This window comes from Patella vulgata, chromosome 4, assembly GCF_932274485.2.
Source record: "Patella vulgata chromosome 4, xgPatVulg1.2, whole genome shotgun sequence".
Classification (NCBI taxonomy): Eukaryota; Metazoa; Mollusca; class Gastropoda; family Patellidae; genus Patella; species Patella vulgata.
In genome coordinates this window covers 38,076,422-38,090,817 of record NC_065882.2, presented here as the reverse complement: position 1 = coordinate 38,090,817, position 14,396 = coordinate 38,076,422, and the positions used below count along the sequence as shown (strand labels likewise).

The window sequence follows — 14,396 nt, the reverse complement described above, 5'->3', positions numbered from 1 at the left end:
CCCTCCCGAATCCATTCAATTCATCAGATATGTGCGTTTGTTGTTTGTAGTGTCTGTATTTTCTGTCTTGCCCATAGGTTTGTCTTGTGTAATTGTCTGTGTGTGGTGCCCCCCCCCCCCACATCACACCTTTAGGCAAATATACTCTCTATCACAGTAATACACATTAATTGCATCCTGTACAAAGTTGTTCGATGTGATGAAAATAATCCTAACATTGATGTTTCTATGACCGCTGGTGCTATTTCTGATATGATTTATCTTATTGACAGAAGTAATAAACATAAAGAACATCTAAACTGTATATTAGAATACCTTTGTACAAAATAAGTATATAGACATATATTTATTATTGTAAGTGTATTGTATTATATTGTACTCATAGTACGAATAAATATATTATTATTAATACACTAAAATCTTCATTCTTATCAAAATTGTCTCTATATTTCAGGCTAGATCTATGACCATAGCACCTGTTACTCCAACGATAACTGCGCCTCATCCCCAGACTACCCAGTCGCCTAAAGCTAACAGTCAACCACATGCAGATCGCAATGCTCCCACAAATAACGACTTTGTTCGCCACCAGACTCAAGCCCCTGCCTTCAGACCCGCTCCGGATTTCCCTTCCCCCTTTTTCGCCAATGGCAACGGATTATTTCGGCCTGGTTTTCCTGGTTATCAGCATCCGGCTCATCACCACCCAACAGTTTTACAGCATCCGGTTATTCAGAACAATAACGTTCAAAATGGTGAATTCGGTTAGTAATAATTAAACAAAACGTTCAATTATATCTTTGAAGTTCGCTTTCACGCATAGCGAAGAACTTGCTACGTGCTTATAATGTTCTTTTTACGCCCAAAATCGCCGAAATTTCACCCTTTTCCACGGTATCACTACGCGTACACCACGTCCCATTACGTCCTCGCTGCGCTCTTACCATGCTCCAGCCACTTTCCCACCGCGCTCAATCACGTTGCCACCACGCCCTAGAAGACCGCGCCACGCTGACATGACGCTCCTACCACGTGCTTGCTACCCTGTTACAAAGACCTGATTACGCTGGTGTGAAACATGCACTATAGCCGCTTGGCGAGGTCGTAGTTGAAAAGTGTGGTGAGAGCAGGGACAGCGTAGAACCCGCTCCAATCAGCGTGGCTCGATAGGCAAGTAATTGACTACGCCCCCATCACGCTTACGACAGGACCACTTCACGTCTGTTTGGTCGCAGAAAGAACGTCGTCGGGATGCGGTGCGCATAGCGAGGGCGTGAACATGTAATCGGTGTTCTTCCCGCTCCCACTGCTCTATCGCTACGCTTTGTTTTCCAACATGTCTTCGGAACGCGGGTATTGCCCGAGATGTTACAATTACTCTGCTTCTAATTGGGGGAAGTGGTGAAACTTGGTGTATAGTTTTAATACATAAATACCTTGATATTCAGCATTTTTTGTTTAGGTTGAGCAGATTGATAAACAATGTGATTCCTATATGATCTATAAAATGAAATCAAAATGAAATGGGGTTTAACGTCCTACTGTTCTGCTCCTATACTGGGCTAGTGAAGACGGGCATACGCCATACAGTGTGCTATGAGGGAAATTTTGCCCGGGCAGCGGCACTATCGCCTACTCTTATATCGAATTCCAACTGCCAAGGGATCTTTTACGTGCATTCTAATGTATACACGGGACCTCGGTTTTTCGTCTCATCCGAAGGACTAGACAGCTGTCCTTGTCAGGCCCTCCGTTCTGCACCACTGACAAGGGGAAACCACGTCGGAAAATCTGGATGAACTTTCTCGGCCAATGCAGGATCGAGCGCGCGAATCAATAATGAGATAAAGACAAAATAAGTGAAAATATTGGTTTTGATCGAAATTGAGATTTTCACAAAAACGAATCTATAAATATACTATCTATCGACACAAAAGATCAAAATAGCAATAAAACATTTTAAAACACCAGGGCCCTTATTCAGGAAAACTTAAACTAAGTTACAACCGAAATTTTAAGAAATACTGCAACTTCATTGGATATATGCAAATTGATTTTACTGGTCGGCCAATCGAATTGCAGTATTTCTTAAAATTTCGATTGTATCTTAGTTTAAGTTTTCGTGAATAAGGGCCCTGTATTTGAACGTTTTGAAAGAGTACCGTATTCTTAAATCTGTCCTATTTCTTAAAATTCTCGGCGAAATTAGTTATTTTTCTTCGCTCGCAGCGGGACGACCGGTCATTCCTCTTGCATAATAATTGGCATCGTTGTAAAGCGGAGCATCTTTAATTTACAAATATGATCAAAATATTGTCGATGAATTGATTTTGAACGGATACAATCGAGTTTTACCCCCCCCCCCCCCCCAAATATAAATAAACTCCGCCTGTTGCCATGCTGTCTACACAACTCGTTTGCTGATTGGCCCAGACATCGATAAAAATTTGGTTTTGGCGATAATGTTTTTGGTCAACTTCATGCGATTCACTCTGATAAGTGGCAGAAAAAAAAATAATTCTGATCGTATATAGATTGCCGTTGAGTGTTAATCGAAACCACATGGCTGATGATGTAAATTAATTGACAAGCGGGTGTATGTCATTGAGTAATACTATTACTAATCAACTGTCACGGGTCAATGATAAAGCCGTCGACAACTCATTATTTACTCCGAATAATTAATCCAAGTAGTGATTATTTGATATCTCATGTTTTTGGGCAATGTTTTTGGGCAACTTCATGCGATTCACTCTGATAAGTGGCAGAAAAAAAAACAACAGTTAATCTCTCCAAAGTTATAATATACACAACAGACTACTAATGAATAGATTGTTCTCCAGTATAACACTATCATGTGAATATTATGCCGTATGTATTGTGGATGTTTCGTTACGAAAGGGGTACATTTATTACGATTTTCGTCGTCAGTACCCTTGAAACCCTAAATTAAAAACATATTAAACGACAAAATAGCAAATAAATTGCGGAAATAGTCGGATCAAATTTTCACTACGATTTTCGTCTTCAACACCCCTGAAAACCCATGGAAAGATATATTCAACGACAAAACAGCAGATAAATGGCCTGGTTGCTATGGGATTTTGTTTTGGAACATACCAAATCTTTGACTTGCTTTTTCTCAAAACTTACTTTTGTGAGTTGGGTAGCTTCTAATGGACACAGCTCAGTCAATTTTTGCCCAATTCAAACAAACTATACATCAAATTGATGTATGTAATGAGTTGGAGAATGTGAAAATAACAATAACTCAATATTCAAAATTTCCTCATTGTGACTCAGTATGCTAAGGGGGGGGGGGGGGGATCACAAACGATGAATGTGATTGCAAGAACCTTTATGGGCAAATAATTAAATTTGGCATAGTGGACACCAGACTAACTGTTGGCTTCTTGTTTTTATCTTAATTTACCTTTAAAAACATTTTGTATTTTGTTGCGATAATAGGCAACAGTCCTTCGAAAATATATTCTAAGTTGTTTTATTACAGGCCCTACAGATCTTAGTATGAAAAAACAGAATAACAAAAGTCAACTGAGTGGAACAGAGCTTTCCACCATCAAACAGTTGATAGCAGGATATCGAGAATCAGCCGCTTTCTTATACAGATCAGCAGATGAACTTGAACAATTACTTCTTCATCAGAATTAAGAATATTTATATATTTGTAATAGAAGCCAACTGGTGTGCATAAATTTTACATTACACAATTGATATCGACGACAAGATTTTATTAGGCTAGCAATCGGGGTAATAATGATATCATCTTTTGTCCTTTATTTATACACAGATCAGCAGATGAACTTGGACAATTACTTCTTCATCAGAATTAAGAATATTTTTAAACATGTAATAGAAGCCAACTGGTGTGCATAAATTTTACATTACACAATTGATATCGACAACAAGTTTTTATTAGACTAGCAATCGGGGTAATAATGATATCATCCTTTGTCCTTTATTTATATACAGATCAGCAGATGAACTTGAACAATTACTTCTTCATCAGAATTAAGAATATTTATAAACATGTAATAGAAGCCAACTGGTGTGCATAAATTTTACATTACACGACTGATATCGACGACAATTTTTATTAGGCTAGCAATCAGGGTAATAATGATATCATCTTTTGTCCTTTATTTATAGGGGGTGGATGGCCAAATGGTTAGCACGCGCGTGCTGTATCATACAGTCTGTCATTGAGAATGACGACATTTCAGCACCACCTTTGTTTTATCCTAAACCAAAAGTTTATACTTTCGTATCTTTTTATCTGACAGACATTAAATGCCACCGACCTTACAATATGGTCGAAAATATTGTCATACGCAAATTGAGACAATGCCTCAATATGCCCAGAAAAGTGTTCAACTTGTTAATTAAAGGTCTGTGTCAGACCTTTCAATAAACAGAAACTATATTAACGTTAAATATACGTGCGAAAAAAAACTTGACACTAATTGTTTATGCCCAGAACGAAATGTAATATTTTATTGTTGTCCACGGGTTAGCGAGAGATTGAGGTATTCTCCCAGAACTTTTCTAAACAAAATTCGAATGAATATCAATTTGCCTTTTACTGATGGTTGTAATATATATTTTTCTAGTCAATGTTTTACTGATATTTCAAATATTTAATCTATTTTTCCACATGATATTATGAGGAAAGAAACACAGAATTATGCGATATATATAAGATATATGTAAGTGTGTGTATATTGTTTACTCGTATATGTTTATTCCATTATATATATATTAAAAAACTAAAATACTGAGGAAAGAAACTGTGTTTCTTTATTCAACATTTTATTTTTCATATATACAAGCTAAGAGCGACCATCAATTATAATTTTATATATATGGTGGTCGGTGTGCGTGGGCTGTAAGTGTGTATATATTGTTTTATCGTATATGTTTATTCTAGTTAGTTACTTAGATAAGAGTCCATTTAAGATTCTTAATATTTATCGTCTTGTAAAATACCTGTATTTTCGGTGCATTTATTGAGCATTGGTACATATTTGTATGACTTACTTCTTTTAAATTCCTGTATAGATCAGGTCTGTCAGGTCTGTAGGTTTGACACATGTGGGTGTGGAATTAACTGGTTAATGTCTATTTATATACGTTTCTAAAAATGTATGAATGAGTATTAATCTCAGATTTAAATAGTTTTATTCGGGACTGAGCATAGCCACCACCACCACCGTCCCGGGCTTGAAAATCTTAATTCAAATTGCAGGGTTACAGTTGGGGTTATTGATTTGGATGCCATTTTGCATTACTCATTATTTGTTTAAACCCGTATGATTAACCCAACAATATAATTTATATAAAAGAAAACCTAGTAAGGGAACTCAGGGAACCTGTCCAATCGTTTGTCCATCAGTATGTCGTTCACATTATTTGTAGTTTACTAGAGGCCACAATAATAGATGTATGTTAATTTTCAGTGTTTTTCGATATTCACCGAGGTATGCTCCTTGTTCCGAAATGTATATATAAATTTTTAGTGTTTTTTCGATATTTATCGAGGTATTCTCCTTATTCCGAAATCATGTAGAGTTTAGAGCATTGAAGGTAAAAACCTTGATGATTTTCAGCAAAATTTCCGATGAACGCCCCAGAATTATGCCCATTTTGTACCAAACCTAGTTAACTGATCTTTCTGAAAATTGTACGATTTGTCCATTTGATTAAAGGGAAAAAAATCATATTCATCGATTTTGATGGCTGAGTTAAGACTGTTTTGTTAGGAAATCTATCAACCAATATTTCTTAAATTTGTATTGCATCCCTATCCTGACGGAAGGAAGAAGTGTAGTGCTTTTCGGCGACTTTTGATGACCACTTAGTTACAAACTATGATAGCCACAATTATCAACTAGACGTTTTGAAATTGTTAAGGGTTGCCCTAACTTATTATTATAAATTCTTCTACTGAACTTCAACAATTTTTCGATCACCACGTGTTAGCACAGTAGCGGTTGCGATTATCAACTAATATTTTCTTAACTTATTGCAAATAAAACTCATGTTGATTTTCAACGATATTTTAATAATATCCAGTGTTGAGCCCTTTTGCTACAAAATCATCTTACCACTCTAGAGATCTGAGTTATCAACCGATCTGTTCGGTTTGTCTAGCTCATTGAATGGACACGACTGGACCGAGCCTCAATGATATTCGGTAACCAATTCCAGGTTTATCCCACTTTTGAAAATATATTCTTTGCTATATAATTGTGTAAATCATCACTGAAAAAGTTTTTGCAGAGCTTAGAAGACAAAGCTATTAGTGGGTCATTGTTCGTTATCAGGCAACCTATTTGTTTAGTATAAATTATTATAAACGTCAAATATACTTTGTAATTAGAACATGCTTTAACATGTTAATGTTAGGTTTGAATTGTTATAAGTGCCAGAAAAAAAAGATTTAGTTCTCACTATTGATTAATATACATAATACAGGTAACTGTGCATTCCCTACTCTGAATATTGTATAATTATGTTTTAATGTATTTCGCTTTTTATGCAATCTAATTAAACATATATACCACCCTATTTCGTAAATTGATAGAAAGTACTAAAATTAAAGCTAAGTATCGGTCCGTATAAAGCAGTTGCATTTTGAGTAGTGAAATGAAAACTTGTTATTTGTAAAGGACCTATATGTGGGTGTCTTAGTTTCTCAACAATAATTATCAACAATACATAACATTTAGTCACAGAATTTCCAGACTACAGAAATTGAAATTTATCAATTCAAAATCAAGTTTCGTCCGAATTTTAATGGAATAAGGTGCAGGGGTCCCGAAATTGTTATTAGATAATTGTTATATAATAAATGTTTAATCGACCTCCTGTAAAACAGGGCTATACTATATACCGGAAAACACCGGAAAACAACCGGAAAACTACCGGAAAACACCATGTTATACTAAATACCGGAAAACACCGCAAAAACACAAAATACCGGAAAACACACTAAATACCGGAAACCACCCTAAATAGGTAACCCGGAGAAGGTCTATACTATAAAGCAGAAACTAACCAGGCTTCCGGTTACCTATTTAGGGTGCTAGTCTCCGGGTTACCTATTTAGGGTATTTTCCGGTATTTAGTGTGTTTTCCGATATTTAATGTTTTTCCAGTGTTTTCCGGTATTCAGTATAAAATGGTGTTTTCCGGTGTTTTCCGGTTGTTTTCCGGTATATAGTATTGCCGTGTAAAACATGTGAAGCGTTTTTGGGTTGTTTTTTTTTTGCTATCGTTTACTTGTTACTATTTGTTTGTTTATTTAGTTTAACATCAATCCTTTATGTACACCTCATTGTCCTGCCTAAGTGCAATTTTAATATTTTACTTGATATCAGACACCAAGTTTGTGCAATATTTATTTTTGTTGTCATTTCCATCCTTATATCCTATTGTAATTTCATAAAACATAAATTCATTTTAATCATATCGTGAGCACTTTTCTTTCTTTTGCATAAAAGTAGTTTGTTTTCTGTTTTACGATGAATACTGCTATTCGTCATTTTTGACCTTTCAGCAAATCGTATAATGTGATATCCTGTGTCACAGCAGTGCTCCAGGGTCTTGATAAATGACCAACTTCTGAAGACCGCTAAATTAAATTGATATGATACTGATTTCTACAACAACACAATAACGTTTAAAAACATTTAAAAACCTGTCTACTCTGGCTATTTTCGCCCAGCCGTCTGCGGCGAAACCGCGTCTGTCTAATTTATATAAAATTTTTTAGATACGCAAGCATTTGGGGCGGACTATTACCATATTACCGTTTATGCCTAGTTATATATTACAGCTATATCATTGTTTGTCGTATGTTTTTGGGATAGTGGATACACACATTCCGAATATAACTGAATGATTTCAATGATTTCTACTATGTAAGAACACATGTGGTAATTAAATAATGTTACGGTGTCGAAAAATGCCGCTTCGGAATACACTGTCCTGAAAAAAAGGTCTGGACAATTTATAGCCAATAGCATATTTTATCGGCGCTCTTTATTTGTTTTGTATTTTGGAAGGTGAGAGTGACTAGTTTGTACCAATCGAATATTAAATCGCAGTATTGTTCTCCGCTCATTGTCCAGAAATGTTCTACCTTCGAATTGTAGTCACAAAACTGATTTAAATTAACCCTGGACTATCTAGCCGTCAAGAACCACGGAAGAAGATGCGATAGTTTTCAGAATTACTCAGAATTTTTAAAAAAAACTTCATTTCTTACGGCCAATTAGGAACGTATGATAATATTGCCAATGACCCGGGTCACATTATTTTAGAATACCATCATTCACAAAAACAATTCTCATTCATTTTCGGTTCATAGCATGGGAAATACAGCTAAGGTCCACCCGTTTATTTTATTGTAAGGCAATTTAAGCATTTAGATGACGCCCAAAATTAGAATCCCAAGAAAGAAAAAAACACTCAGAACTGCAGTAAACAAAGCCCTTTGTTACTGTTTTATATATGACCATATGATTCAAGTATAAATTATACTATTTTCAAATAATTAAGAGAAAAAAAAAACAAAAAAAAAAAACGCTAAAAGAAAATCACTTCATATCTAATGTCATGTAAGGAAGGGCACTCTTATCTATAAAGAAAAGATCTTCGTGTAGGCCTATGATGGTTTAAAATGGCCAATTGCTAGGTATTAGAAGGCCTAGTGGCCTATAATATACTAAGCAGCAAAAGAAACGTCAGGTTGGTATGTTACTCTAAATAGACGCACTGCATAAAACTTGCCAAATGTTTTTATTGTATATTAATTGTGACCACATCTCCAACTTTACCTGAGCAATAAGGCTCCTTCCCAAACACAGAATTGAACCACCAGGAAATGTTCTCAAAAACGCAACCTGACTTCTGAGATGGTAATGTATTCTCCATGATTTTAATGTAACTCATGCTGCACGTGCTGTTCACCGGAATCAGCCCTATAAAGTGCACCCCATACCTGATTGAATCATTCACGCTACAACGTCAGCAGCATGCTCAGAGGAACCAGGCGCTTGGAAGACTCGACGTTGGCCACACTGCCCAAGCCGTTACCAATCACTTCCAGATCAATGCTCGGACCATCTACAGGCTTCAGCAACGCTTTCGGGCCAACAACACCACGGATGATCTCCTCCGAACTGGTAGACCAAGGGTTACCACAAGGTGATAAGACCGTCATGTTGTGCGACAGCTGCTGTTAATGACACTCGCGGTGGACACACCAGATACTGATGTACAGACCCTAAACCTTCTCGCAAGGTTTGATGAAATTATCACTAATGTGTCAACATACTGTTCACAAAAAAATGTTTTGATCCATTTATTAAGTCGTTTTCTTGGAATTGTGATGAATTAATCACTAATGCGTCAAAATAGTGTTCACAAAAAATTGCTTTGATCCATTTAGTAAGTCGTTTTCTAGAATGATTTGATAAAAGTGCCTCTCTGATTTTGAAATCTTACTGACTTTTGTTGCTGATTAGTATACTAGACATGCCATAAGCATAGTATTTACTTATATGATTTAGGGTTATGATGATTTGTAAAAAGATAAATCATTAATCTCAAATGTGTTTACTGAAAAATGTTATAGGCCTATTTGAAATTAAATTTTAATATCATAAATTTATTATTATTTCATAATGAAGGCTTACGTTAATAAAACAACATAAATAAGAGCAAATTTTAGGGGCCAAAGCCATTGTATCATGGGAAAAAAGGATTTTAACTGAGTAAGATAGATAGGCACTTTGACATTTTAAAGTATCATTGAAAGAGTCTATGGGGATGACATTTCAATTCAAATCTAACTAAACCAATTAAATGGTAGTTGCTGACATGCAAGGCTCTAAAAATGAGCTAACAGGCCAGATAACTTTGTTGCCTTGAGCATTATTTAAAAGACATGATTCGCGTAACGCCTTGAATTTACGGGCTAAATGTAATCATTATAATTTCATCCACAATGATTGATGTGAATTTGTAAAATGACCTTGATCGTGGTATCGCTTGTGGCTGGAAACTTTTAAAGAGAATGCTTTGCTAGGTGGAGTTAAATCCAGTAACAGATTATCGGCAATTTCGCCTTTTCGTAGTCTATTAACTTGATGGGGACACTTGCCGTCTCTTTAATTATTTCATGTAGGTTTTAGGACATTAGATAATGTCTTTGCCTTGACAAACAATTGTAGACATTGTTTGTTCTCATTTATCCCGGGTCAGCATTGTGCTCTTTAAACATGCATTTAGTCAGTTTGTGCCGCCAAAGCTGTACATGGTGTAAACATTCTGCCAACGTAGATGTGGTTTGCCTCCGTGGATCTATTTATTAAATATGTATTGCGTCATTTTTGACAAACAGGAGGTGTTTTACGGATGGGACAAAAATAATTTCAGATTGCCCATGTCTCGGTTATTTCGCAACGGATCGCCCTCGAGTTTTCATTTTTGGATTTTTTTGACGAATCCCATATGGGCTCTGGCTGACGGTTTTTCGAAATTCGTAACTTCGCTCGATTAATATTATCATCAAAGATTTGTGAAATTTTTCTTCATCATTTTTTCGACATTTACGATGGTGTATCTCCGTTGCTATTTGATGTATCAAGTTGAAACTTGGTAGGAATAAGGAACATACCGATGCCTTCAATGTTGGTAAATGGCTCGAATATGTCTGTTGCTGGTTGAGTGGTAGATCTAGCTGGTGTACAGGAAGAGTTCGGCCTGTATACATCCAGCTATACATTTCGTCAGCCATTTCGGACAGGAACGGGTCTGATACCAGCCATTCTTCGTCGCCAAACATCCATTCATCGTCGCTGTAGGCGCCCTCGTCGTCTCCCTCGTACTCGGTCTCCGGCGTGTGGACTGCTACCGTCTCACCCAACATGTCTTCTTCTTGCCAGTCTTCCATTAACAAGTCTTCAAACATCTCGAAAGAACCCATGGTGGAATGACAGATAAGTGCGACCGAGCGGCCTTTTATGCAAAATAACGGGATCGAAATCTCAGAGCCCCCACTAGCGCGGACCTCATAGAGAGCACCCTTTTGATAAAACCTAAGAAGAAAAAAAAAAGGAAATAGGATTGGAAAATGGAGTTGGGAAATGGAGTTGAAAGTCCGAGCCCGCCTTAGCGCGGGCCTCATAGAGAGGAACGAGCCCCCTTCTCATAAACAGATTTTAAAACACATTTGAAATGAATCTGAAATGAATTTGAAATGTATACTATATTAGGCGAGAGAATTTAATATATTATCTTAAAATATGGACACGAATGGACGAAATAGGATCTTATTATGATTTTTATTATGATTTTTAATATGATTTTTGGTTTGTTTACTATTTAAAATCAAAATAGAATATGAATACTCTTTCTGAATGAGTTGGTGGCCCTGAAAAGGGCCGTTTGGGTGGCCCTGAAAAGGGCCTTTTATAGCTTGCCTCACAGTCGAGGGTATAGACTGTAAGGCGGTGGGGGTGGCGGTAGGGGAAGTACCCCATCGGCTTGCAGCCGATAGAGGTCCAACAGCTCCTCTCTACGAGCATCCAACTCCAAGGCCTCTAACCGATGGAGCTCGCGGCGGGTCTGCCGCAACAGTTTCTGGAGGTACCCTCTCTCCTCCAAAAACCGTTGTCGCTCGGCCTGATCTTGGGAATTTGGTTGGTTGTCAACCCAACGACTTTGTGCGATTTAGTGTATCGCACCCGGGACTCAAGACGTTTCAACCGTGGCAAGATGTAAGACCAAATCACATATTGGATCCGCTGGCCCGAATATTACAATCCAACGAAAAATTTAAGATGGATGAACGCCTGAGACTTCATGTGTGTAACGTAGCCCCTCCTAATGGATCCGGTAGTGGACACCCCATCAAAAAGAAGAACATGAGTTCATTTGAAACGGAAGAGAGGCATCGTAGTCATTAAAAATTGGGAACAGCTCTGTTTTCAGCGTGCTTTGGTGGTGGCCAAACACTATGCCAACAAGAACGACACTCCAGAATGGGAAGCAGAAAGAAAAAGAATAGTCAAGCATTGTGGACCCGACAGCTGGCAGACACGAATGACCCGCCGATTAATTGAAGAGGTAGGAGGTGCCTACAAAGCCTGTCGTGGCCCCGAGACCTGGGAACAATACCAACGTGTGATGGGTCCGCAGGGGTACCAGATCAATGTTGGAAAACTGATGTTTAAAGGAACCAAATACGTCGTAGGTGGTCAGTCTAAAGTATTACATTTATATCATCACGCCAATCATTATGACGTCATCACGTCCATGCCGGCTTTTTTTGAAAGAAACTACTTTGCGAGGCCTGTCAGAAAGGTTACGATCATCCCGATCGACACGATTGTCATGCCATGTGTCACAGCTGCCAACAGTTGGGCCGCGTGTTTGGAAGACGCTACCCGTCGAGACTGTGACACATGTCATCGACGTTTTCCGAATCAGATATGCTACGAACGGCACCTAAAACCCCGGCAACCAGGAACACCAACGATCTGTCAACGGTGGACAAAATGTCTACAGTGCGGCAAAGAATGGGATATTCTGAAAAGACATAGGACATTGGCCGAACACGTGTGTGGGTAATACGAGTGCTCTGTTTGTAAGAAATGGCATCAACGCGGAGAACGTTGGTGTTCTATTCAAAAACTCAAATCGCCTATCGATCTAACTCAGCCGGACCGGTCACAGCAGTTAGCAAAACTCCAAGAAAAAGAGTTGACTCGTTTTGTGTTTTATGATTTTGAGTGCACCCAAGATACGGGAGAACATGTAGTAAACTTGTGTGTGCTGCAGTGCTGTTGTCATTTCTGCATGGCATCATCGGACGCCTGTGATTACTGTGATCCTTTCTGGAATGGTCAACGTGAATGGGTGTTTCGGACGTTGGACGACGTGGGCTAATGGTTCATCTATTTATCGGCACACGGTACAGTTCCCGGAGGAAGAAAATCTCGCAAGTCTACACACATCATAGCCGTTGCACATAATTTCAAGGGATACGATGGGTTACTAATGTTGCAAACGATACACGACCATGCGATAGCCGCTCCTCAAGTTGTTATGAGTGGTGGAAAAGTGATGACAGTGACCTTGGGAGCTGTTAAATTTGTAGATTCGCTAAACTTTTTACCGATGCCCTTACGAGATTTACCCAAGCCGTTTAGCCTCACGGAACTGAAGAAGGGTTATTTTCCACACTTTTTTAACAAGCCAGACCATTATGCGTACGTGGGTCCTTATCCACCAGCCGAAGAATACGATACTGAAGGCATGGGTGTGTCTGAACGTAAAGCCTTTTACGCCTGGTACCAACAACACAAACACGAACCGTTTGATTTTCAACACGAGCTGCAAGAGCGATGTGGATGTACTCAAACGCGGCTGTGTTGCTTTCAGTGACATGTTTTTGCTGGACACGGGCCTCAATCCTTTTGTGGGAAGTCTCACGTTGGCGGCGGCCTGTAATAAAGTATTTCGTACGCATTGTTTGGAACCCGACATGATGGCCATCATTCCCCGAGCCCTGATGCAGGAACCCGAAGCCGGAAAAGATTGGAAACAATTTCGACCGCCACAGCAATCTAACATAGCCTTGGGATGGTTGGAATGGGAACAGCACGGTCAGACTCTAAAAGCTTTGCGAGATGGAAGTCGCGTTCCACAGATTCGACATGCTCGTTATCAGGGTGAAGTGAGAATTGGCGCGTATCATTTAGATGGCTACGACGATAACACGGGCTACGAATTCATAGGGTGTGCCTATCACGGATGTCCTCGCTGCTACCCAGGACCCATACAAGACGTGAAACATCATCACCCCTATGATCCGTCTAGAACCATGCGTGATTTGTATCAACACACTCAAGATCGTCTTTACAAATTACGCCACGAGTATGGCCTATCTGAGATCAAAATCATGTGGGAATGTGAACTGACCGAAGAACGTCGTCGTAATCCAGAGTTTAGAAGCGCAGGGATTGCCATGTCCGGATCCTCTGTCGCCCAGAGCGAATGGAGAAAATCCAAGTCTGGAGGATTATTTGCTGGATACATTGATCATTACCTGAAAAAGAAGATGGAAGCTAGTGGATATCCGGACGATTGCTCCACGAAGGACGATAAACGACATTTCATTCAAGACGTGTACGACAAGGAAGGCATTCAACTAGATCACGAAGCCATGATACCTAACAAAAGCCTGAGGAGCTTTAGCAAGCTCAAATTGAACACGTTATGGGAAAAATTCGGACAACGCGACAATTTTACCCAAACAGTGTACATGACAGACCCTGCCGATTATTTTCCTCTCATGATGGATG

General features: G+C 38.6%; 1 protein-coding gene across 2 annotated transcripts in view; it reads left to right on the top strand.

The window, feature by feature from the left end:
- LOC126818831 (nucleolar protein 4-like) overlaps window positions 1–7,512 on the top strand; it is a 150,763-nt gene extending 143,251 nt beyond the window's left edge. For both annotated transcript variants that reach the window (XM_050546466.2, XM_050546465.2), the window contains exons 6-7: window positions 455–764; window positions 3,512–7,512. In XM_050546466.2, coding sequence (XP_050402423.1) covers window positions 455–764; window positions 3,512–3,672 — 471 coding nt within the window. In that variant the 3' untranslated portion in view covers window positions 3,673–7,512. The remainder of the gene's footprint in view (window positions 1–454; window positions 765–3,511) is intronic.
- The last annotated feature ends 6,884 nt before the right edge of the window (window positions 7,513–14,396 follow it).